This window comes from Neolamprologus brichardi, chromosome 22 (genome assembly GCF_056152115.1).
Source record: "Neolamprologus brichardi isolate AB-2024 chromosome 22, ASM5615211v1, whole genome shotgun sequence".
In the NCBI taxonomy this organism is placed as follows: Eukaryota; Metazoa; Chordata; class Actinopteri; order Cichliformes; family Cichlidae; genus Neolamprologus; species Neolamprologus brichardi.
In genome coordinates this window covers 24,171,164-24,196,686 of record NC_142124.1, presented here as the reverse complement: position 1 = coordinate 24,196,686, position 25,523 = coordinate 24,171,164, and the positions used below count along the sequence as shown (strand labels likewise).

At 41.7% G+C, this 25,523-nt stretch overlaps 1 protein-coding gene across 4 annotated transcripts in view; it reads right to left on the bottom strand.

The window, feature by feature from the left end:
• The window catches only part of nhsl3 (NHS like 3), a 40,746-nt gene that overhangs the window by 8,427 nt on the left and 6,796 nt on the right, over positions 1 to 25,523 (bottom strand). For 2 of the 4 annotated variants that reach the window (XM_006795196.3, XM_006795197.3), the window contains exons 3-4: positions 299 to 457; positions 55 to 98 (exon numbers count right to left, since the gene is read on the bottom strand). In XM_006795196.3, the coding sequence (XP_006795259.2) occupies positions 55 to 98; positions 299 to 457 (203 nt within the window). Of the gene's footprint in view, positions 1 to 54; positions 99 to 298; positions 458 to 2,123; positions 2,355 to 19,762; positions 20,264 to 25,523 lie in introns of those variants that run through there. The other 2 variants (XM_006795198.3, XM_006795199.2) reach the window with 2 other exon arrangements.

Here is a 25,523-nt window from a genome sequence, read left to right as displayed (position 1 = left end):
TTTGCTTTGAGGAATAAGGAGTAAAACGATCCACAGAGATTTTAGGGCACTTACAGCAATGCTTTCATTGTCAGGAAAGTTCCCTCCATTCTTGTGTTCTGAGAGATCCAAACAGACAAGTTTGAAAAAACTGAAGCTCCATATACAATCACTCTTATATAGACATGCAATCATTTATGTAACCATAGATTTTTTTTTTTTTTTAAAAAGTGGGATATACAAAAATCTTCAGTTTAAGACCTAACAAAATGTTATGTTATGTCATATTGATATCAAGAATCAAATGAATGTGCCTTACCTTCCTGCTGTTGTATCTTGAGTCCCTCTTGAGCTTCAGTGTGCAGGTCTTCCAAGTACTGAGGCCTGCTGCCCTCAATGAAAACATTCTCCTGGTAGTGCTGTGAGGCTGTATAATGGACTGTCAACCTCTTCTGGTCTTCATTCACCTTGGGACCAGCTGTTGATATAATAAGAAAAAATAGTAAAGGTCAAATCTATTTGGTATTTTATACCTTTAAATGCCTGAAATTCACCAAAAAGAATGGTCTTAATTTTGTAACGTGCACTGAAACGTCCAGGTATATTATAAAAAACGATTTTTGCACTCCAACCATGTCTTGCAACAACTGTGATGTCTACCCATCACTGTCCTGCTCAAGGGCAAGGGCAAGGTCAATGGGATGGCACAGCTAACAACAAAGGCACAAAACCACCGGTTTATGCCTGTTAGAGCAGGGGCAACACACTCACAGAACTGGAGTTATATCGAGTACCTACCATTTTGTTTTAGCGGAACATTTTGTTTTGGAATCCTATTGTGTGACAGAACCTTTATTCACACATATTTTAACATCAGAACTACTAATTTTGGCAACAGCATTTATCCAGAATTATTCAGATTTAAAACAATAGTGAGACATCAACTCTTTGCACTATCCCAATGAAAGCAATGGTGTTAGCATAAATACAGACATTTATCAACTTGACAGAGAACTTGCTTCACTTCCACCTGATAAAAATGGGCGTTTGTCAGCGCACCTTTAATGCAGCACACTTATTAAGTCTCCTCATCCAAGTTTGGCGTGCAGACATCCCAGTCTGGCCAGGCCCTCAGCAGTAAACTATGGCCTGGCTAATCTCCTGCAGTATCTTGCTTCCTTGTAAACCCCACAGGGATTACTGCCGATAATCTGTCCTCATGCAAGGATGCTGCAAGAAACCCTGCTGGCAGGACCTCCTGTGTGGGAACTGGACCGAGCTCTGTCTCTCTGCAGGACTGCTTTGCTCGACGTCAAATGACAGCTAAGGAGCTGATCCCAGCTGACACTGGGTAAGAGGCACCCTGGACAGGTTGCCAGTCCATCACAAGGCAAACAAAAAGAGAGAAAAGCAATAATACAAACCTTTAGCTAACGTAGAATCAACTGACCAAACATTCATGTCTTTGGCATGTGGGATAAAATTGGGGCTTCTTGCCTTCTTGTGTAAACCACAGTGATGTCAGCTACATCACAGTGCTACATCTAGGATTCTGAACCACAAATTCATGAAAATCTGCACAACTGTGTATGAACTGGGAAGTCATTTCCATGGGAAATCAGTCATGCAAATTGGCTAAAATCTTAGCTGAGCAAGGGTCAGCGTGAGTTGTTCCTTTTCCTTCCTTTGTCGCTCCCACTGGTTCCCAGTTAGGATGGACTACACTCAGTTTAGTCTATAAACTTCCACTTGACAACTGTGAGCATCTCATGACAATTACTCACATATGTAACACTTTAACCAGTAGCAACAAATAACCGAAGAAGCAGCCCTCCCTGATACTCTGCCAGACCCCTGCAGGAGGTTTAGGGATTTGGGTTGATTAATACGATTCCCCCCCAAAAAGTCAGCAAAGAGCTTTATCTCATTAGACAGGACCTCCAAATTACCTTCAACACTAATTCTTACACATCGGTGTGTTTGTGTTTGTGAACTGTTGAGGTAGATGTCAGTTAAAATGAAAAAAAACAAAAAACAGTACTTGCTTTTAAGGTATATTTAGTATGATAAAAAGCTTGGTTAAACAATCAATCACAGCAAAGTTAAAGAGATTTACTGCAGCCTCCACGTGAGTCGGCACTCACCCTTTTTCTTGAAGACGGACAGCAGAGAGCGGATGCTCTTCCTCAAGTAAACAACCATGCCTACACCAGCGTCATAACAAAACCCAAACTCAGAATGCCAGAGCAAAGCAAAACAGAGTCAAACAAGTCGTCCTTCTGTCAATTTGACCTGCGATTGAGATCCGCATGCCTCGACTGAGGAGGCAGAGCTCGACAGCAGTGATCGCAGGTGCTTCTGCAGAGAGTTGGAGGGACTTGGGAAGGACAAGCGCACAATGAGATCTGCTTTCAGCCCAGCTGCCTTATCCCCGAGTCTGATACCCTCCTCCCTTCCCCCGCTGCTCTTTCTCTCTCGTGTCTGTTTTGCTCACACAGGCTCCCTCCATTGCTATTCCCTCCCCATTGTCAAATGATGAACCCCTCCCGCCAGCAAGACGGCTGTCAAAGTTTGGCTTTCAGGAGGCGACCAGCCCCCCACTTCACTCAGTATAGACAGACACGTGTGGAGCTTTGTGCACACACTCCACCAGTGCAAACCCAGTTAAAGCTTCCTTATGCTAATTAAAACAAAGCTACCCATGAAAAATGTTCCAATATAAGAGAGCTAATTTCTGCATATTCTACCATAGATTCTAAAACTACCCGCTTGGTCACTGATATAATCTAAAGTTGTGAAGCTTCTACATCCCTACTGGAAGCCTTAAGCAGTATGCATGTGTCTGACACTGTGTCTCATTATCTAAGGGCTACAGGGGCTTTATTTGACAGTAAAGGTTGTGTCCTCATGATGAAAAGCTATGCCGTTCCAGTTTTATTCTCTTATGTCTCCCTCCATCACTTTTTTCCCAGTACCCTCACTCCCCTGCTTGTCTCTGCCAATCTCAACTCCTTTACATCTTTCTATAGTTCTTCCTTCTTCCTGCCTGCCCCTTTAGCCTTATATCTAACAAAGGTCTAATTTGAGTTATAAATAGCTGACAGCGCCTCAGTTCATCATCTGTCTGCGGATGAGTTCCTGCTAATGTTTCCTGACAAACTGAAGAGGGTATGAAATATAACACGGTTTCAGGACAATTCAGTTAATGTGGATTAGGTGCCAAACAAACGATCAGTACTGCATCCTGGGATTGCTTTCCTGCTGGTGAAGATGCAGCACTTTGATTCTCTTGCCCCCTGAATGGGTGTTTTCCCCCAATAACAGGTCACAGCAGGGGGCTACAGCTGGCTTGCACCAGCTGGAGGGTAGTAATGCAATTACCTTCAATCATTCACCTGCTATCCCTCCACATACAGGAATCCTGGCACTGGTAAAATAAAAGTGGAGCTTCTCCCGTAAAGAAATCTGCACCCCAGTGCCCCGGGGTCAGACTGCCCAGCCCGGGGTGCTGGCAGTGGTTCAACCTCAGTGTGGTGAGCCCAGGCTGGAATACACAGAGGAGCTTTAGACCTGGGAGCTGTGCCAGAGGATTAACTCTGCCACCAGATTAACCTGTCCATCTCCTCACCTCGTGCTCCCACTTGCCTCACCTTTGCCATCTCTCTGTCTTACCCATTTATGCCATATCACACTTTGCACCACATCTTTGCTCTGCATCTCATCTTCAAGTGTCTGGATGACATCACCAGGCAACTAATTCAGTCTCATCACTGTCTAATCCATATTAATATCTTACCAATATGAGACAAGAGAGAGCTTACGGGCATGAGAAAGGAGCTTTGTTGCAAGTTGCAAACGTTCCTTTTCTTCAGATATAAATCCCCTGCACACCCACTCCCCTCACCACAGACCTTTACTACATGCCAGTTTTGGGGGTCCCTGGCCCAACATATGCACCCTCCCCCCTCTTGTTAACTAAGACCCCTCATATCAATATTCATTAGAATGCCTAAAGAGACACCATCTGGTCCTGGTGGAGAGGGCAGAGGGGAGCGAGGGCCTTTAGTGCACACAACAAACCATTCCACTGCATAAGCTAAACAAAACAGAAACTTGCGAAAGATGAAATAACGGACACTAAAGCCTTTCTAACGCAGGTTTCCAAATCAGTTCAAGGTGTCAGGTCAACAGATGGAAAAAAAGCCAAATATTTACTTGTAAAGTGCTAAGTAGCCTACTTCCTTCAGCACTTTTAAATCAACTGGTGTACCTTTTAGGGGACAATCAGAGGTTGTTTTACAGCCTTGTCTTTGTGAGTCTAAAGATAATATCATAAATCACCAGTGCCAGACTGTTGGGCTTGTTTGCAGGTCAAATAGTCTGTGAAAGAATAATCAGAGCTCAGACAGCCAACAAAACCTGCTTGTTAAAAGGTCACAGGCACAAAAATACAGCCCATGCTTCATTAGCAACAGTCACATTTAAAATAACGATAACAACTTGGGATGTTATTTTCCTTTAGCCTTCTGATTTGCATCTTGTATCAGAGCTCCAGCCAGGTGTGTGATCTGCTGAAAAGGTAAAGTGTGTGGAGAACATGCCATTTTTTTTAAAACTCATATATTTAAATTCAATATTTTATGGTTTTTAAGATCTCTTCTCACACTCATTTGTCATAATAAACCTTCCTATAGGGTTGTTATTTACAGATGTTTGTATTTTTCAGATGACTGCTGATCAAATAAAACCACACATTCAAAGTTTCTCTGTGTAACCACGTGAAGCATTTTTCATGTGTCTTGATGCATGCTCAATCATTCAGGTAAAGAAATCCCAAAACGTTGATTCAGCTTTTTTATGTATTTAACACAAAATACATGAAAAAAAATCTTAAATACGTTTTCAAACAATTAATTAAATGTGTTATTTGTTCATTTAAATTGGAAATGAATAATATTAATCAGTGAGCTTAGAAACAGTACTGACCACTAACATCGACAAACAATTCGAACACAAACTCCAAAGTGGCAGAAACACTGAATTACAATATGTCTTTAAATAACATTTAACTACTGATAACATTATCAAGGAAGGAAACTAAGTTGGGCAGTTAGCTGCTACATTAGCAGGTTTGTTTAGTGATGTAACAACTGATTATTTAAGAAGAAAACAATTATTAGTTCTAGTCCTGGCCAATATTATTTTCTTTTTTATCCTAGAAGTGCACAAGGCTTTCAAACTACACAGGGTTTTAGGTCGGGAACAAAATAAATAATAAATACTGACTCCTTCAATTCCCAAACTATCATTAGAGCCTCTATTTTCATAGATATTGTGTGTAAAGTCTTTAATCTGAGCAGATAGATTAGCCCTAATCACAATTAAATGAAATGCATGTGTATTACAACTGTAGCGCATCTTTAAATCCAAACTAATGAGATTAATTAACTCTACTCTTTATCCAAAGTCGCCCATTTGTAATAAAAAAAATCACTTCAAATATGAAAATAAACAAAACAGACAATACATTATTAAAAACTTCAAAACTGACCCACTTTACAAACTGCAAGCATAACAATGTTACTATACACAGCTACCTTATCTCTCAGAGCAGCACACAGACATAAGCCTTTTATGGTTTCTGGTAAACATGTAACACACCCATATAGCGTCTTGCTCCACTAGAGAGTGCTATATCAGCTCTGATTCTGCTTGGACTGCAAGTATGAGACTGCAAAAAAAGCAGGTCATTCGATGAGGATGTTTACAGCAGATACACACGGCCACTTTGCATTGATAGTGGCAAAAAAAAAGCAGCTGAATATAAAATATGACTCCCAGTGAGCTGACCAAGCCCAACCATGGATGCTAACACACACAGAAATAAACACCCTTGATGGAAAATTTTATAATTTCATAGTGGTTCATCACACATCCTCGGCTCACCCTCTCATTTGCTGCACACTGCAGAAATGAGGAGAAGAGAACAACATAGAGAAAAAGGGAGAGACTAAGAAGTGATAGCTGTATTGCTTTTGTCACAACCTCAAAATCCGTATCAGGTGAGCACATGGGCCACTGGACCACAACGAGGTACAGGGTTTCCACTTCATGCCTGGCTGGGTTTCAAAACTGCTTTTGTTTATTACTGGGTGTATGGTTCACTACATTAACACTGGGCTCATTAGAAAAAAAAGAAGGGGGGGGGGGGGGGGAACACTAGGTGACAGTGGCATGTAGAAGTAATGCTTTCCACTGGCTTTACAAGGCACTTTACATTGTAACGTTAAGACCTTCCAATATTAGAAAGATAATCCCAGCAATCAGAGGACCCCCTATGAGCAAGGACTTGGTGAAAGTGGGAAGGAAAAAAATCCTTTTTAACAGGAAGAAACCTCCTGCAGGACCAGGCTCAATGTACGCGCAAGTAAGTGCTTTTAGCCAAAAATCAGATCTGAGTCTCTAAATGCTTTCTTTCAGGCAGTTTTTTGCACTCATGGCTCTGTATGATGTCAGCACAGAAGCCCCACCCACTTTCTGTTCAAACCTTCTGTTTAACAAAAAGTAACCAATTAGAAGACAGCTAGCTCAAAGGGTGGAGCAATGGACTTAATAAATGGATTGTTTTAGACAGTGAATTAACTAAGGAGCCACTCCAAAGTCCAGTCCAGGATAAATAAGGATGACTCTGAAATGTGAATGACACAAAGCTACGCTAGCAGAGAACAACAACAAGAACACGAGGCTCAAAATGATCATGATAGGCTCCCTTTGAGGTACAGATACAAAACATTCATTTTTCAGCAGTAGATCGTAGCAGAGATAATCGAGCTGGGGTAAACAGAGCTTTCGTTGGAGTCTATTTTCAGTCAGATAAACATACGTTTGCTGAAGTAGTAAATATTTACAGCAGCACAGTGGTGTGTGACTTAAACTACATAGAGCCCAGCATCCAGCCAGTGCAAACACGTGGATCTGTATTTTTTCAATAAATAGTCTGTGGACAAAAACTGAACTCTATACCACAGAGTAACACAATCAGGACTTTAGATGACGCCTTGTCTTATAATTCAGCGTTAAGTGATTATCAGCAGATAGAGAGTGTAAGGTTTGCAGTCGATTGAGTCTTCTAAGGTTGATCTTTCCATCCATGTACACACAAATGAAGCTGCCACAGTACAGGAAGAGAGGGTTAAAGTGTGACCAGCAATAAACCTCCAATCACCCCAACACAGGAGCACACACAAACAGGTGTCATTATTCAAGCTGGCTGCTACACTCCTGATTTGTATTCAGTGGTTGTTGTAGTGGACTTGAGTTATGAGCTCCCCTCAGCTTTTAGTTGTACAGTATTTACCAGGGCGAAGGAGAGATGAAGGCTAGCCCGACAGCCCTTACACACATATCTATTGGAATATTTCATGTATGTTGTGATAATGTGTCTGGAAACATTGCATTGTTATATTGTGCTCATTTATCACTTTATTTATCTGATTACATTTGACATTCAGAGAGTACGAAAAAAAAATGCAAACAGACAAAAACGAAAACCTGTACTAAAAAAATCATGGGGATGTGCGAAGATGACAGGAGAAGAAAGAAAATAGGACTAAAGGAAGGTAGAGAGGGGCGGAGGAAATGGGAAGAGGGCAGGAGGATATGGAGAGGACATAAATCACCGTGTACGGTAAATGTCGCTACCCATGAATCACCCACATTTCTGATTTCCTCTGGGTGGGAAACAGAGGTGGTGAGCTGAAGAGGGAACATGAAAGGAAGACAGTGGGTTGAATAGATGTGGTGATGAGGATGAGAAGGGCAAAGGAAACACTGAAGCAAACAAGGATCTGAAGAGTTGTGATCAAAATTATGTCATTGAAAGAGTATGACAGTTTGTAGATCATTTAACTACAGGTTATTTGGTTAAGCACAAACATCAATAATGAGCCCAGGTTTTATGCCAGGCAGGCAAAAACTCCCATTTGTCAGCATCACTGGTGACTCAGCGATATGAGGTAGTTTAACGGCTAACTTACAGAAAAGCATTTTTACAACCAGGTACAACAATGATTTAGCGCTCTATGAAGAAGAGGTGGGTGATTTTTTTTTTCTGTAACATTTGGATTTTGCTAAGACTAAAAGCTAGCATGTGTACCAACACAGGCAGCACTAACTGATAGCTAGGTTTGCTAGCTATCAGCTAGGTTTGCTAGCTATCATTATTTTGGTGATGTTGGTACCTATTCGAGCATTTTTAAAGGAATTATCTGATAAATAATGCCTTGTTGTGTGATTCTGCCTGCCATAGAAATTTGGATTTTGGTTTTTGTACATGAAATTCTAGCATTTTATTAGTCTGCAAGTTAGCGCTAATTGGTAGTTATCTATGTCTGTGTTGATCTTATGGCACTTAATGGTTGGAGGTTGCTAACCAGTCTCGATGGAATTAGCTGGTAACTTTACACTTAACCAAACTTAATCAAATACGGATAACTTGAACTACAACCAGTGATCATTGCTGGAAAGACTCTAATGCTGGTGCTTTAAAATGCAAACTCCATAGTGTGCTACTGTTCAGCCATTGCACGTCAAGATTTTAGTTGGTAAATAGGTTTTATGTACAAAACAAAATTTTTACTCATAGTTGAAATATTGTAGTGAAGGTTTAGTGAGTGCTAGTAATAGAATATTTACAGGTGCTTTACCAGCACTGATCACTTAACAAATTAGGACTCAGGGGCCAACAATACATAAAAAACATGTAATAAAGGTGAGATCTCAAACAAATACTAATACAGGTTCTGAAATGTAAAATTGGTTCATTTAGACCCTCTCTGCACTTAGCTTAAGCACAATTAAATTAATGCGATGTCTTGTTAGCTCATGTGTCGTCTTAACCCACCGGTGCCTATTTACCGGAGATAAATCCTGTATTTGTTGCTTTTCCTAATCCCGACCTGAAGCAGGTGTAAACCTCAGCCGAGGTGATTGGACTCAGGACCCTCTGCGGGGTACACAAACACAGAGCCAAACTTAGCAGCCACACCAGCCGCTGTGCTTAAAAATAGAAAGCGTCACTCTTTTTGTAATTATCCCTCTTTCCCCCCTCTGTCTCTTCTCTGTTTCTCTTAACCAGATAAGGGGATTGTGCATATATTTCTTGAAGGAGTTGTGAGCTGTTTGTGCTGCCCGTCGCTTCCATTTAAAAGCTTTTCGTGAGTCAGACTGAAAGCTCTATAAACACATATGGATGTTTCACAGCACACTCACAGTTGACCCGCTATTTGCCACATTCATCTACAAACTCCAAACAAGATAATAAATCTATCTCGTTCCAACTGGTGTGTGGGAGGAAGTGCAGGGGTACCCCGGACTCCTGCAGAGCAATGTGGGCCTCCAGAGAAATCTGCCATGGGAGAAGACAAAAGGGTGCAAGTGTAAAGCATACTGCAATAATAATGCCCAGTGTGCAGTCACACAGAGGTGGATGCCAATGGACCGACAAAACCACAACTGCACAGAAGCTAAAACCTTGGAAAATTCTTCCACTGTTACAAGTGGCATCTCACTTTTTTGTTTAGATCAAAATTCAGTTCATGTTGAACTAAACATAAAGTGTTTTTCGTGTGTTGTGAAACCGAGTTATTACTTCTAATGTACCTGAAAGAAACAGCTGGATATGAAAACGGAAACAGGTGAAGCAGATTGTTTGAGCCCATACACCTGTGATGGTGAGGAGTCAGGACTCATCTCTGAGCAGGGCTGGATCATAATTTTTCAGTGTGAGGGTTTGCTGTTGTGAATGGGTGCATTTTAACCCAAAGCATGACCTTTTCCGGACACTAACCAAGCAATTGTTAATGGCTAAACCTACCCAAATGCAGCAAAGTACAGTAAAATGTGATTGCAAATGAAATAGATCAGCAAAAATACAAAACAAAAAAGTAAAACCAGGGTCCAAATCTGCAGGGTTTGCCCAAAGACACCAGAAATCAATTTAAGTGGTAAACTTTGTGAATGGTAAATGGTCTGTATTTGTATAGCGCTTTACAACTTAACTCGCTATCCACCTGTAGGGGGCTGCCCACCATCTTCATGCACAATGGTGTGGCCACAGTTATGCAGGTTTCTGATGCATAATTCTTTTCGTTTTCCTTTATCTGAATTTGTAAGCTTTACAAAGAAAACTGATTTTTGTCACAGCCCGTGTTTCATGTTCATGCTTATCATTTTCCTCGGAACGTTCCCAAAATTCGCTTGCAAAAGGAAAGCTCACGGGATAACGTGATCGCTGTCTCAGATAAGGATCCTGTCTGAAATTTCACAATAAAACTTCAGCCGAGATAAAGAGCAAACTGCTTGACGTTTAGCAGCTGTTCAAACTCCCGACCTCTTCGACCTTTTTTCTCAATGACAGCAATGCCACAAAATGTAAATGTCAAACTCTGGCTTGACTCATCGGTTGACAAAAGCTATGTCTGCATTTCTGTTCTTTTTCTCCTATTTAACCAAAATGCCATTTCTATCATTTTAGGCACTTATTTTCCTCGAGAAGTTAAAGGAGTTCTTTTTCTTCAAAACAATCACCCCTTGTTTTTCTCCTCTAAATGGCTCATCAGTCTGTTATGATGGATAAATGCATGAGAGTTAGCCAGTAGCTGCTGTGAGAGATGCTGTCAGAGCTGTGGAAAATGTCATAGCCGTGTTTCAAGTCCACTTGTGGAATATGCCAAGGCATTGTGGTATACTTTAGATAAACTTGTTTGTATTGCCACCATTAAATGTGAAAAGCAGAGTTTACATGGAGCAAAAATAAATAAATAAGAGGATCTGCTAACATCCTGCACAGAGGGCTGCGAGGTGCAACGAGGGGGCGGACATCTTCATTTAAGTGCACGTCATCCGAATCACACCGTTCGCATTAGGCTTGAACAGACGCAGCCTGTTTTCAGTGTACACTACAACACACATGTGATAAACACGCACGTAAATGTACCAGCAGTGGAAGCTTAGCAATATAAGAGTGCGTGTGAGAGAAAGACATGCAGAGAATGAGTCTAGCATGTGTCTACTAACTTCTGCGAGTGACTTCTAGCTACTGAGAACAACAGCTCATTCTGCTAGCTGTGAGCCTTCATTAAAGTCTTAGAAACACTCTCTCTTGCTCATCACTCTTCCTCTGCGAGATCCCATTATGCACGGCCGATGAGCTAAGCCTCCCTTTCGTAAACAAGTCAGAACCGCTCGGACTGAATCGGCCTGAAAACACTTTTAAATGTGTGTGAAAAGGCGTTTGAGTAAACCTGCTGCCAAATGTTGGAGTAGAAAAAGAGGCTGAAGCTGGCCCCGCCTCACCGCCTTCTGCTTTAGTGTATAACGCCTGTGCCTGCATGAATCCAAGGTCTCCTGACCCGGGGCATTTCTAGAATTCATTTATTTTTTAATTGGGCGACCAGACGGGGGAAAATGTGATCAAAAACATGAAGACTGAATTGGTTGTGAATGAAATAAATTTAATTGTGAACATCCATCCTGCCGCCATAAACATGCAATAAGAGAGCTTTACTGAACCCCGAGAGTCGAGCATGAAGCGATGGTGCTCACAAAATGCTCGCATTTTAGTTACAGCCACAAATAATTATTTTTTATTTTACCAAGTGTTAGAAGTAAAGAATGATGCCTCACACACGTCATCTTGTTTAAGTTGCCCAATTTGCAAAGTGAAGGAGCCCAATAAATAACAATAAAGAATAAGCTAATGCTTCAGCTCATTGTAGGGTATCTTCCTCTCTCTCGTGCTCACATTTATTAAAATTATCAACATAGGGCAGTATTGGGGGGGGGGGGGGGGGCAGTTACCTCCTGCCGGTCCCCCCTTGGTGGCACCCCTGCTGGCAGCTGCCAGTGCTTCCCGTCAGCCTGCTAGTAGGTGCAAGTGTATGGTGTAAATTTGAAAATCCTTCAGAAGTTATCACATTCAAAGATTTTCAGAAAACCTGACCTCTGACCTTGACTTTGAGTTCAAGGTCACTGAGATTCAAAGTTGTCTGAGATTTTTTGTAAATGCATCTATGTTACGAATTTCAAAATCCTACATCGTTCTGAAGTTATCCTCATTCTCAAGTTATTTTCATTCACAAACATGAGTGACCTCACCGCTCACCCATACGCCAACATGTCCTTTTACAGCCGAGGGGTAAAAACAGTAAATTTTTATCCTAACATTCTGTATATGTGGCACAGCACGGGAAAAGAGATGCATGCAGACGCAGGATCCCGACTGTCCACAATAAACAGCCAAGCAATGACACAATCACAAAGAACTGTCCTTTCCAAAACTTCCAGTGTTTTTCACTGTTTGCAAATATCTCTCAAAACTATGCCTGAAAATTTTTAGTTTATTGGACAATTTCTGATGGATAAATTAAAAACAAACAGCTCACTTCGGTTCAAAATCCTCATTCAGCAAAACTCTCAGTTATCAGGGGGAAACCGACACACTCACTGCAGCCACACACACCACAAATTAGCCAATGTACTCGCTCTTAATAAGACTGGCAACCTTTGATGATGCCGTGTGATAACCGGTTCTTGTAAACCTTGTTATGTTTTTATCAAAGGTTTAATCATTTTTTCTTGTTGCTTGTTTATCTATTTGGATCATAGGCAAACCACAATAAATCAAAGACTGGACACAGTTTGACATCTTCAAGTTAAAAATTCATAGAAAATACACAGAAACAGATGAATGACATCTGACCTTTTGCATATTAATGTAGTAGTTTTCACATGCTGTCTCACATGTGTCCAACATCAGCAACATTTATATTATCAATGCTTGCCCACACTTAATTGGATAAGGAGAAGAAATTGAAGTTTGTTTGAGCTGCTGGTGAAATTGTCTTGATGCTTTTGCAAAATAACTCCAAGTTTCTATGTTAGTCCTCTAACTCTGGACAGAACATTCACCAGCAGCAATTGTAGCAGCTTACAAACCAGATTTATTTTATCTACATAAGAGGACAAATCTATATGAAAGAGCCCCTTTCACGGATGATTAACTTGAATTAAAGCCACTGTGGTGAAGTTGAAAATTCATCTATTGGCTCGGCAGGACCAGCTTTAATGAAACTGTCGCAAGCTTTGAATTAAAGATCGGACAGAGTGATGTCAGAAAGCGAAGCTTAATGAAAGCATAAAGGATGAGTTTGTTCTTATTTTAAAAAGGTGATCATTAAACCATCAATTCTACAATCACGTCTGAAGCAAAAACACGGACCTCTGAGTTACGATGTCTCTCCCACAAACACCATGGGTTGCATTTGTCTGTGCAGATGAAGACGCTTTGACTGAATTTATGTTTTAATGCATGAACTCTTTCTGCGCGGGGGACAGAGGGATCACTCAGCTGCACTGAAGCTACAAGATTTTTAGCAACCCGATGGATTGTTACTCAGAATATACTCAAAAATCCAGAGATGCAGCTCTAACCAACAATGTCAACACTGCTTTTCCTCATAACACATTGAAAGTATTGCCCTTTCTCCAAATGAAAACATTAATTACTCATTAATACATTACTTTAATCACCACTCGTTGTTGGAATAATTGCCATTTCGCATAAGCACAGTTAAGCATAAGCATTTGTTTAATGTTGTGTTTTTGGACCGCGTGAAACACGACGCTGGTGCTGAGCAAGTTTTTGAAAAAAAGACACCCAACGACAACAAACGGTCAGATGCTGCCTCAGGAAATTGTGTTATTTCAACTCACATGAGAAAACTAAAACGGGCCCTAAGCAGCGAAGAACTGCAGAGTCTTGTGAAAACTCTCTGTGGGTTTGTTACTGCAGGGCCTTTTTAGACACGATGCACACCATTTTAGTCATTATTAATGCAGGGTTGTAGACGACTGCAGCAGTGATTATGAAAAAGGGTTGCAAAGGAATCTGAGCCAATTAAGTAGAGTAATGCTAGCACGGCTGAAATGACGGCATTTAAGAGCCAATTTTGTCTTCCCCTTCTGGAAGTGAGTGTTATTGCATCAGTAACGTGCAGTCCTTTACTTTAAGTAGTAGTTATGAATCTTGTGAATTAGGACTGTATCTAAGGACATGTGAAACTTTATTAATGCAATTTGCGAAAATTGTGTTTAGATTTTCTTAAACATCTTGTTATTTTTCTCTGCTACAAGCTCTGATGTTACCCTCGTTATTCAACTCTCTGCTTCAGAGACAGTGTGACATGTAGTCACAAGACAAGATTTTCAACTGTGATATACATCAGCTCTAGCCAGTGTTGATACTAATATCAGGAAGAGCATCAATCAGTTAGCAATGACTTGAATGTGCCTCGACTTCATGTAAGATTTCAAGATGATCTTCCCCTAAAAGTAACTGCATTGGTCAGTATTTCTGCAGGGTATTGTTAGGACCTACAACTGTATTTTACAGAGAGCTAGCAGCCCTGAGAATGAGCGAGTGCATAGAAAATGTGCGCTCGTCCCCCTTTACAGAGAACACTGGTATAAATAGTGTATTTCAACTCCAGCCAAACAGTTTTACTGCGCAAAATTAACTAAATAGTGATACAGATCAAAACCAACTGCACTTCCTCTCTCTTTTTGCATGCAAAGCATTTGCAAACTGGCTCTATATCAGTTAGCATGCCTGCTTCAAACTATTCTGGAAATGGCATCTAGGGCTAGAAATGTCAGACTTGCCACAATTGTATGTTGCCGAAACGGTTCCTTCCTCAAGGGCAAAAAAACAAACGTTTCTACCGTTAAAGGGCATGGAAGGGCGGGCTAAAGGAAGGAGGTAATGATCCACTTTCATCACTTTTGTGACATTTTGTGCAACAAGTTAAAACATGATGTTACAGGTGGGAAGCTGTGCTGCTAAAACGGGCAGACACTAAAAGGCGGTAATACCTGTGAGAAACAACGATGAAACACGGGGGTCTGTCTGTCTCTGCAAACTGTACTGACGTGCAGACACAAAGTTGTAGGTAAAGAGGAAAGAGATTTAAGAATGGCAATATCAGCCTGTTTCTCCCTGTTGTTTTGTCTCATAAGGTGGGAAACGCAGCTTCTGAGAGAGCAGGAAAGAAACTGACAGGAAGTGAATAGATGTGAACTATAAATATAACCTGATCTGTGTAACTTAGCTGCATGTAAACCAGAGGAGATGCACACAGAAACATCAGCACAATGTAACTGATCAGTGCTGAAGGATCAGATGGGGAGAAGGATAGAGGAGGGATAGATAGCGGAGATGAAGAGTCATCTAGTCTTTATCCAACTGTGTGTTGCTAAGCTCCTCTGCAGGGAGTCCATGACTTTGACAGTGGCGCACAGTAAATGAGATCTTCAAAGGAGGACCAGGAAGAAAGCGTTTTAGCCCCGCTTACAGAAATCAAAAGGCTTAGGCAAGCCTTACCCGGCTGGATAATGGAATATAGAATATCACTACCCGCACAAGACAGTTGTAATAAGAATGGGAGGGAAATGCACTGGCTGCCTTAGTCATGAATTTATACGATGTGTTCCTCTCTTCTTCTGTCCCAATTATATCCTCTACCAGTATAACCTTCTTTCTATTCTCCCACCCTAATTTTGTCATCCGCATTCTTTCACTTTTCTGGCCTTTGTCAGCCAGAACACCATATTATTTTCCCGTTTTGCCCAGTCCAGGGTAAATATCTGTCCTTTTGAATGCTAAGATAAATAACTCGCCAAGAGTCCAAGGTTAAGATGATAACCAAACAGAGAGGAGTGAAAGCCGAACTAAGATTCAGAGGAGTGGTGTGGTTCAAGGATATGTACTGATATTTGAAATTTACAGTAATACCAGTTTGTTCCATGTGTTATTTGACACCTCATCCTAGCGAAGATGAACTCAGACTTCCCCGTGATAAAAGCCAGCTGTGAGGTTCTTCCAGCACAGTGGACAGTTATTAGAAAGTAATATGAAACATCTGCAAGGCCATCAGCAGTCAGTGTGTGTGTTTGTGTGTGTGTGTATAATTTAACCTAATCCACTGTAGCCACTGCCCTACAGTTGACATCAGTGGATGTACAGTGGATGTGCCATAAATCTGCTACAACGGCTTTCTTGTAATATGTTCTGTCAGGGTCGATAAAGCCAAGAAAAAAATAATTGAATTACTTAATAACACAGACTGTATTTAAATGATAGGAGTGAAAAATGAAATCAAAGCAAAAGTGCCTGAAACCGACATGGTTTATTTTGGTCCTCTGGTTGCAAAAAGAAATCCAGTGGAAAGAACACTACATTTGTTTTGTAAATTATAATTCCTGTTAAAACCAACAAGTCAGGAAGAACAAGGTATGACTTAAGTGCGTAATTGACTAGTCACTACCCTGTGACTATGCAATATCCCTCCAAGTATCCCTCCCTCAGGTCAAGACTTCACCGTGAGACTTTACTAACCAGTACGCGATGCAGTGGTGGCTACATCCATCCTTCCTGTATATAAAACCTCTGTTTCACACTCCTGGGCAGTGTGTGTGTTTAATAATAATAATAATAATGAACTGCATTTATATAGTACTTTTTGAGACCCTCAAAGCGCTTTACAATTCCACTATTCATTCACTCTCACATTCAAGCACTGGTGGAGGCAAGTTACAGTTGTAACCACAGCTGACAGAAGCGAGGCTGCCATATCGCACCATCGGCCCATCCGGCCCATCCGGCCATCACCAGTAGGCGGAGTGTCTTGCCCAAGGACACAACGATCAAGCTGGGGATCAAACCGGCAACCTTCCGGTTACAAGATGAGCTTCCCAACACCCTGAACCACGGTCGCCCCCTCATGCTCAGTTCCTCTACCAGAGGCCTGGAGACTGAGGGTGATGAACAGCATCTTAGTTGTAACTAGGACTGTGCTCTTCAGGAATGGCATCCTAGAATCTGCTGGTGCCCCTCCAGCTTCAGGTTTACAGCTACTACCACTCTTGCTACCACTGGGACCACTTTGGACTTTACCTCACACCTGTGCTCCAGCTGTTCCAGCCCCAGGTACTTCTCTATTCTTCAATATATGCTGTCCCAACATGGATCTTACATCCTGCTACTATTTGTTGGACTGTCTCCAGGAAAGCTTTACAAAGTCTGTACCTGTAATCTCTCGGATGTGATAGATCCTGTCCCTGTGGATCTGGTGCTTTCTTGAAGCAACTTTATCTGTTGATAGTACAAAGGGCTTGTTTTTCCATGACGTTACTCTTCCTATTCCTCATCACCATCTGTCTTCAGCTGCCTGAGGCCCTCTTGTAGGCGCTTTTGAGGAGTTTTGGTGTCCTGACATCAGTGACATGTATGTCCTCCTGTGGCCAGCTTATCATCCCAGCAGAGTAATCTGATGACCAGTGTGGCATTTGTATTGATAACTCAAATCTTATTACCACCCTTCAGCTTGCTAGTACTTGGAGCTGTCCTGTAACTCCACCCCTTCAGTCTGGATCACCTTCCCTCTCTTTGCAACCATTCATCCACACCTATCCAGCCTGAGTGACATCCTTATGCCCTTGCTGCACATCCCGGTGAGGTGGATCAGTGAATCAATGCCTTGTTTGTTCCTGGTGTACAGCTTGATGTCATCCATATACAGGAGGTGGCTGATGGTCACTCGACTCGTAAATCGATATCCAGTTTTAGTGATGAGCTGGCTCAAGGGGTTGAGGGCTCTGCAGGACAGTGCATATATATTTATCTTGTGCCATGACAAAGCATTTGTCCCTTTCCTGATTGGGTGTTGCTAGTCACAGTTAACTCATGTTTTAACAGTATGAGGCAATTACTGTTTCCCACAGGCCCAGGCAGATTTGGATAGCTTTTTTTCCTTCAATAAATGAACTCATCATTTACAAATTGCATTTTGTGTTTATTTGGATTATTTAATTTAACATATTAGATTTTTTTGGACAATCTGAAACATGTAAGTTTGAAAAATAAGCAAAAAACTAAGAACTCAGGATAGCGGCAAACGCTTTTTCTCACATTATGTAGTCTGAGATGTTTAACAGAGTTTGACCAGCTTTGGGAAACATCACACATTCCAGTTGATGACCTTGATCAAAAATACAGAACAAGTGAGGTGGTGTAGGTGTGACATCCAGTCGTTTCTCACTCTGCCGGGTGCCAAAATCCCAGATATAAAGCTCTCAGGTGTTAGATGAAAGCGAGGCAGGGCTCCGGTTTGGAACGTACCCAGAACCACAGAGACAGAAACATAGTTAACCAAGTTCATCTTCTGTGTGTTTCCCTTTTACACCTACAGCACAGAGCTCAACAGTATGCATACAACACAATCGAGGCTGTTTTTATTTTGCCTCTTTGCGTTGCAAAGGGCAGCTACAATCACCTCAGAAGCTTCACTTTGACTTGCTCTTGAAAATTGTGGGTTTGTGTGCAGGATGAGTGCTCATGCATAAGTAAATCAGCAGGAATGTGGGAATGCATTCACAGTCTTTCTGAATAAACCCCCCATGAATGAGAACAGGAGAACAGAAGACGATAACCACGCACGCTCGCAAAGACACTGACCACCCTGAGCGCAGACGTGTATGCAAGCACACAGTAAACCACACAGTTTGTTCAAATTTTTAACAGCAACAAGCATGAAGACACTTTGGTTTGTTGAGAGTGGGATGTCTACAAGACTGTGAGCCAGCTTCCTTCATAAAGTGTTTTTTTTAGTTTCTGATCTTGCAAGGTCAGCATTGACAATTTAATCTCCCCATAATGAAAAAGACAGGCTCCAAAAGCAACTCCATCCCCCATAGACTCCCATGTTAAACAGCACAAAAAAACATGTTTATAGTCTGAAAATATAAATAAATAAACATATTGGTGACTAAATTGTGAAGCCAGACACCAGTCAGTGATGTCACAGTGGATGTGCCCATCTTTTATATACAGTCTATGAAGGCTTAGTCAAAATAAAACCATGTGTGTTGTAACCTAACAACCCCAGATCTAGTTTGTTCTTAACTTTAAAAGAAAAATACAGAGACAGAGAAGAAGACAGGCGAAAGTGACCAGATTTTATCAGTCACCATTACAAACAGCAGAATAAAAATAGGACTGGTTCAGGGAAGAAAGCATGAAAGACAAAGCTACTCCAGAGGAATAAATAAAAAGATTATGTCATGGCGCCCTGGTGGAAAAACAAATCTCAGTAGCAGAGCGCTATCTGACTATCTATCTGTTTGTGTCAGGGCTGAACCTGTTTGTCAGGGTTTTTTTTCCTTTTTTTGCTTTGGGGACAGTTAACAGAGACAACGATCAGCGTGGGACAGGCCAAGCTCTATTTTCCACAGCAGGTATAGTGGTCAGACAGTCATAAAATAATCCCCACTCTCAGCCCAAAGATAACACACACACTGAGGGTGGTTCAGGATGGATGGAAGGGTGGGGTAGAGGAGCAGCGAGGAACAAAAAGAGTAAAGTTAGCGCTAAAATAAAACGCTCTGTTAACTTGATCATTTGTCAGCAGGAAAAGAAATCTCCACAACACAAACACAGAACTTTACCCACACACAGTCCTCCTGTGCACACTGGTGCAATAAGCAGGAACCCTTGCAGCTGAGTAAGGTGAAGTCAGCATGGGAATATTCACCCTGCACATAAAAAGCTTACTGTGGGAACTACTTTGCACAACCTTGCATGAGTAGCCACAACTAAAAGTCGGCTTCATCTCTTCTCAAACTCCTCCTTCAGTTTTAAAATGACAATAAGCAAATGACAAAACCTTACCTGTTGTCAGTTTGTCCGCGTGCCCAAACAGCCAGACGCCTTTAGGTTTCTCCCTGTTGGGACTCAGGCACGAGGTTGGAGAGGAAGATGAGCTTTTTTCTGTCTTCTTCTTCTTCTGGATACCGTTTCCCATTTTTTTCCTTTTTTTTTTCTGAGAGAAGGGGGCAGTCCTCTGGCCCCTAGAGTGGCTCTACCATGTTTTCCTCCTGTGTCATTACATCTGTATCCTTACTCTTAAATCCTTTCTACTCCAGCATGAGCATACACTCTGAGTCAAAGTCAATAAAGCTCAAATCATTCCTGCTGATTCAGTCCTGCTGACACACACTCACATGCCACAGTGTGGACTATCTTTGCTAAAGACCCACTGACACCATTCCTGTGCGACAAACAAAAAAAAGCTCCATAAATCATAAATGTCCACTCAAATCTGCCGTTCACCACTGCTAGTCAAGCACAGCCACTGAAGACACACTCAGCACTGACAAGCCTCTGTTTGTGGGTGTGTATGTATGTATGCGTGGAATCGTGTGTGTATGTGTGTGTGCCCCTCCCACTGTGATCGCTGTGCTCCAAAGCAGAGGATTCACACAAGCACCACATTAGACTTATTTCCATCATTTCGAGCCTCACACGCGAACAGAAACCAAAAGCTGCCTGATGAGAAGGGTGGTCTGTAGCATTTACTGCCTGGGAATGAGTAACACAGAATAAGTAATAAATACTGAAATAAAGGAAAGAGTGTGGGCTTAGAACAGCATATGGATGCTCAATAATTCAGCTGATCTTGACAGGTGAAGATATTCTGTCTGGCACTCTTTGAAATTCCCCTTCATCCCACACACACACACAAACACAAACCGAATATAAAAACTATAGTCAGAGGATCAAAGCTTGTTTTGATATGAGATCACTCCAACTACGCTTAGAGGAAATACAAATGCTGAGACAGACAGATGGGTTACAGAAATAGGGATAATGGGGAATTCTGGGGAAACTAAATCACTTGTGTCGAGTCCAATCTTTTCCTGTAACATCCTCTTCCTCGTTCCCTGTGCTCCCTTTCCCTCTGGCTCCTCCCACCTCCCCGTCTAACCCTAAAAATGAACACCGAGTGATGATTGGGCAGGTTATGTGTCTTGGAGTGATGATGTCATGACCTCTGCTGTCACCAGATAGGAATGACACCCTTCCCAGAGCCTGTGGATCGATTGCAGTTGTTCAGAAGGAGGTCAGAGAGGAAGGCGTGTGGAGAGAAAAAGATGGTGATGATGATCACCACGATCACCACATAGCATGGTGCTGCTATCAGGTTAAAGTGAGATTTCGGTGAAGAAAAATGCGCACTTCTCATGAGCGAAGCCCTGTTCATGCACAGCCCTCCAGCCCTTGCTCCTTCAGATGTGTAGAGAAGAAGATAAAAAAAGGCTCCAATAAAAGAAAAAAGCAGATTTACTGTCAGGGGAGGGGAAGCGTGGATGGGGAGAGCTGCTGGGCAAAGAATTTACAATCCCTTCTTTTTCTACAAGAGGAATCGATTTGGCTCTGAGGAGCAGGAGGACTTACTGGGAATTTCTTAATATGAAATATGAATGCTCATGTTATATGTGTGTTAGATTGTGTCTGCATACAGAGGAAGGAGAAAGGAGAGAAGTGCGCTTATGATATCAGCAAGCTTCCTGTTGCAGAGTGTAAAACGATCTTCACTAAAACACTCAGAACGATGTGCTGCCTCCTAATGCATCCCCAACACAACCACACCCAGTGCATCTGCGCTGGTGGAGTACACTGAGCTCCTCGTCTCATCCCTCATAAAACTATGAGATCTCACTCAGGTCACGCACAGGGATGATGCTCTGTAACATGCCTTCACCTGTGAGCAGCAAAGCATAGTGGCAAACGTGCCCTAGATACATTTCAATATGAGCGTGATGAAAGTGTGTGTCAGAGTCAGGAGACAGTTGAGGATCTGACAGTTGAAGGGAACTGAAAAAAGAGAAACATGCAAAGAGGAGTCAACATGCGTGCACGTGCATGTGCGTGCACGTGCGCATGCGTACATTAAAGGACATTTGTGTAGAGGAATGCAGTTGTCATGGAGACCATCACCAGAGTCTCAAAACAGGACTAAGGAATCTCTCTTTAAATGTTACTGTTTACACTTTTATTGGTGTGTGTGTGTGTGTGTGTGTGCATATCTGTCCCATCAAAAGCGCCCCGTCAGACAGCATCTGTTTAAAGAAGTTGCAAATTAAAAGCCTCCTCGTCATGATACGTTGTTGCGCTGTATGACCTTGATCCTATCCCTTCACCGTGGCACGAGCATTTAGAGTGAAATCCTCACGCTCAATAATTCTGCCTACATCAGCCCAGCACTTCCATCTTGTGGCAATGCTCTGCTATCACTATTTAAACCCCTGAGGACAAACAACGCTGGTGTTGCAAAAGCACTCTGTCATTAACATTCAGCTGCAGAGCTGCAGACTAGCGAAGGTGACAGTTTCAGGTATGCTCCTGAAGTTCCCGTCTAAACGGTGACATCTGCTGACTAAAAAAGCAGGTGCAACTGAAATATTTTTCTTTGGCATTGAGCTGATGTCATGAGCACATCGCTCAAGAGTTGTCTGCCATAGTGGATGTCATACAACCACCAGTTGCTTGGGAAACTGTCAGGCAGAGGTTCCTGGATGTGGTTGGGTGAAATCGTTTGTAAAGAAGGTGTTGCACGAAAGACTCCTTCTGACTGTTTTGGTTGCTAGCAGATTGCCACGGTTGCCTCTACTTTTTCATGTTTGTTTTCAAACACTTACTAGCCAAGTGGTAGCAAACCTTGAAAAAGGGGGACAAAAAGTTTGTGTAGCACTTTTCACATTTGTACTACAGCTTTCAGAGATTTTTCCTTTTATTTTGTTGACAAGTCTTCCACTTCCTTTCAAAGTACAACTGCAACAATATGCTGGTGTTAGCAGTATCAGGGAGGTTTTTGTCAACTGGTTGGGAAATACATGTTTTCCCTTGTAACTCCCTAGCTCTACTGCAGGGGTGGGCAATTCCAAGCCACGAGGGCCGGTGTCCTGCAGGTTTTAGATCTCACCTTGGGTCAACACACCTGAATCACATGATTAGTTCTTTACCAGGCCTCTGGAGAACTGCAGGAGCTAATTTAGCCATTTAATTCAGCTGTGTTGGTTCAAGGACACATCTAAAACCTGCAGGGACACCGGCCCTTGAGGCCTGGAGTTGCCCACCCCTGCTCTACTGTCTTCTCCAAATTTGGCCAGCTTAAAAGATAGAAAACCGGATGGCAAGTGTCAAAATGTAAAACTCAAGCTTATGGGCAAGTTAAGTAAGAAAGATATCTATTCCTGTGTCAGCCTGCATTCCTGCCAGTCTATTCTTTACATCACTTTTCATTCTGTCGTCATCAATCTGGTCTAATCATTTTCAATCCTACCTTCTGTGAGACAATCAGCCTCTATTCTGTGTGTTTTAAGTGTCAGCTCTCTTCTGCCATTCTGCCTTTTACATTGACTGGAATGACTCGCCTCATTTCATTCTGGTCACTTAGAGCTCCTCATTCAAATCTACACCTGCCTCATTTCCACCCCAACCAGTGTCTAGACTCATTGGCATTCCAACGGGACAAGCAAGGTAAGCAGTGCTTGCTGTGTCAAATCTAAAAATAGACATAATTTGAAACTTATCAAAGTAAAGCGATCTCTCTCCTTTCATCTCAGACATCACTGTGGTAAAGCTCCTCGCCTGCTAGTTATTGTGTGCATGGAGCCTTGAGCTGCGCTTACGTAACAAAGACGTAACAAAGATGTGCACGGATGACGCAAAGTGCAGCAGATCAACAAAGACAAATGGAAACACTGTAATTTACAAGAACTGCAAATATGTTATAGGATTTCGTATGCATACCTTCGTATGCAGTGGAGACGCAACGTGAGACTGGTTCGTTAAGTCCCTCTTGCGGCCACACAATGATGGCTTCAAAAGCGACTCACTCCCCATTAGCTCCCTTGTCTCAACCACGCACCCAACTGTACAGCAGAAAAAAAGATGTTTGCAACCGGGTTGAGGAAACTGTTTTATTCTTCTACACTTAATTTACTCCTTTGAGAAAACAAATAATTTTTAATAAGTTGAAATTTTTTAAGGCTTTAATGTCACGGTGGCTTTGAGCTTGATCTGTATATAGTATTCACTGCACAGGAAGCTACATTTATTTTTGCCTAATAATTCCATTAAGAGCACTTCAAAGGGTAATTTATTTACATGTCAACAGACATTTGTCTGATTCACCTGTGAAGTTTTCGTATGTTCCTTGCCTATCAAGCTAGCTAGCATCAGCCGATAACCTCTTAACTAAATATGGCCAAAAAACAAGACTGTGACAACCTTGAAGCCAGACGCAAGGCTTCAAGATGTTCATCCACAAACCAGTGCTTACATTCATGTTTACTGTCATAATGCACAATCTAATATTTTTCAAAGCACTTTACACCCCAAAAATGAAATAAAGTGAAATGGGGGAGCGGTGTACAACTTTTCAGGAGTGGAGATATGAAGATAACTTTTATTTTTTGTGAACTAAAGAAAGTTACGAGCTGCGCTTCATATGGAAACACAGCTAGCATTAGCAAGTAAACCAGCTTCAATGATTTGTGCTGGTAACAGATAATTTACTAGATATTTCTTTAACTATAGTGATAGCCAGAAAAGAGTGCAGAAAGGTGAACATGTCCATGCAGCATACAGACAGACAGCACAAATGTCTCTGCTTGCCTTTCTGTAAGAGTCAACACACGCCACTGCTAGAATAGTTGGTGAAGCAAAAGCTCTAAACAACTAAAACTTGGTTCTTTGGTCAAATTTATGAAATAACTAAATAAAAGGTTAACATTAAGCCCAGTTAAGCCCAGGCCAGTTGTGTGCTATTTCACATATACTAGAGATAAGAGTATAGTGATTAATTTGTACATGTTTGTTTGCTGAAAGAAAACCAGTGAAAGAAAAAGAAATGGAATTCACCAATTTTGACAATTCATTGAACCAAACAGAACTTAATATTCAAAAGCAACATTATGCTGGTGTTGATTTCTCCAGTACAAAGCCTGTGTCATATTAGAATTTAATTTGGCTTTATATGCAGGAAACAAGTATTTTATGTACTCTCATCACTTATGCTTATTTTCCTCATGGTTGGAGATATTAAGTAAATATCAAGCTCACACAAGCGTCGTGGAAGTGGACCTTGTAAATTGTTTGAGAAGATTTGGGAGTTTCAAAGAAATACTTGGCAGGTGGTTTGATGAATCATTTGTTTAAAACCATCCACCACGTGCTAACTTTAACAACAAAGCATGGGATGAAGAGAGTTAATCTCAGCAAAAACAAGCTACAACCAACAGGCAGTCAGCATAGCAAGCTAAGTAGTTAGCATGTCTTAGTCAAAGTCGCTATGAAAAAGGTCTGACCCCACAGTGTATTTCCAGATCAACATTTGTCAAGCACAAGTGCCGATGTGGGATAGCACAACCTGACAACACTGCAGCCTGGTAAATATCTAAGCTTGAACCACAAGAGGCTGGCAACAGCTTAGATTAGAAACAAACATTGGTGACATTAGTTATTATTCCAAGGTCTTTCATCAAGTGAAAGTTATCAGAACTTTATAGTCTTTAATTTACTCGAGGCTCGCTGAGTTCTGAGTTGTGCTATCATCGTCTTCTTCTCTTCACAGAAATAAAAATGG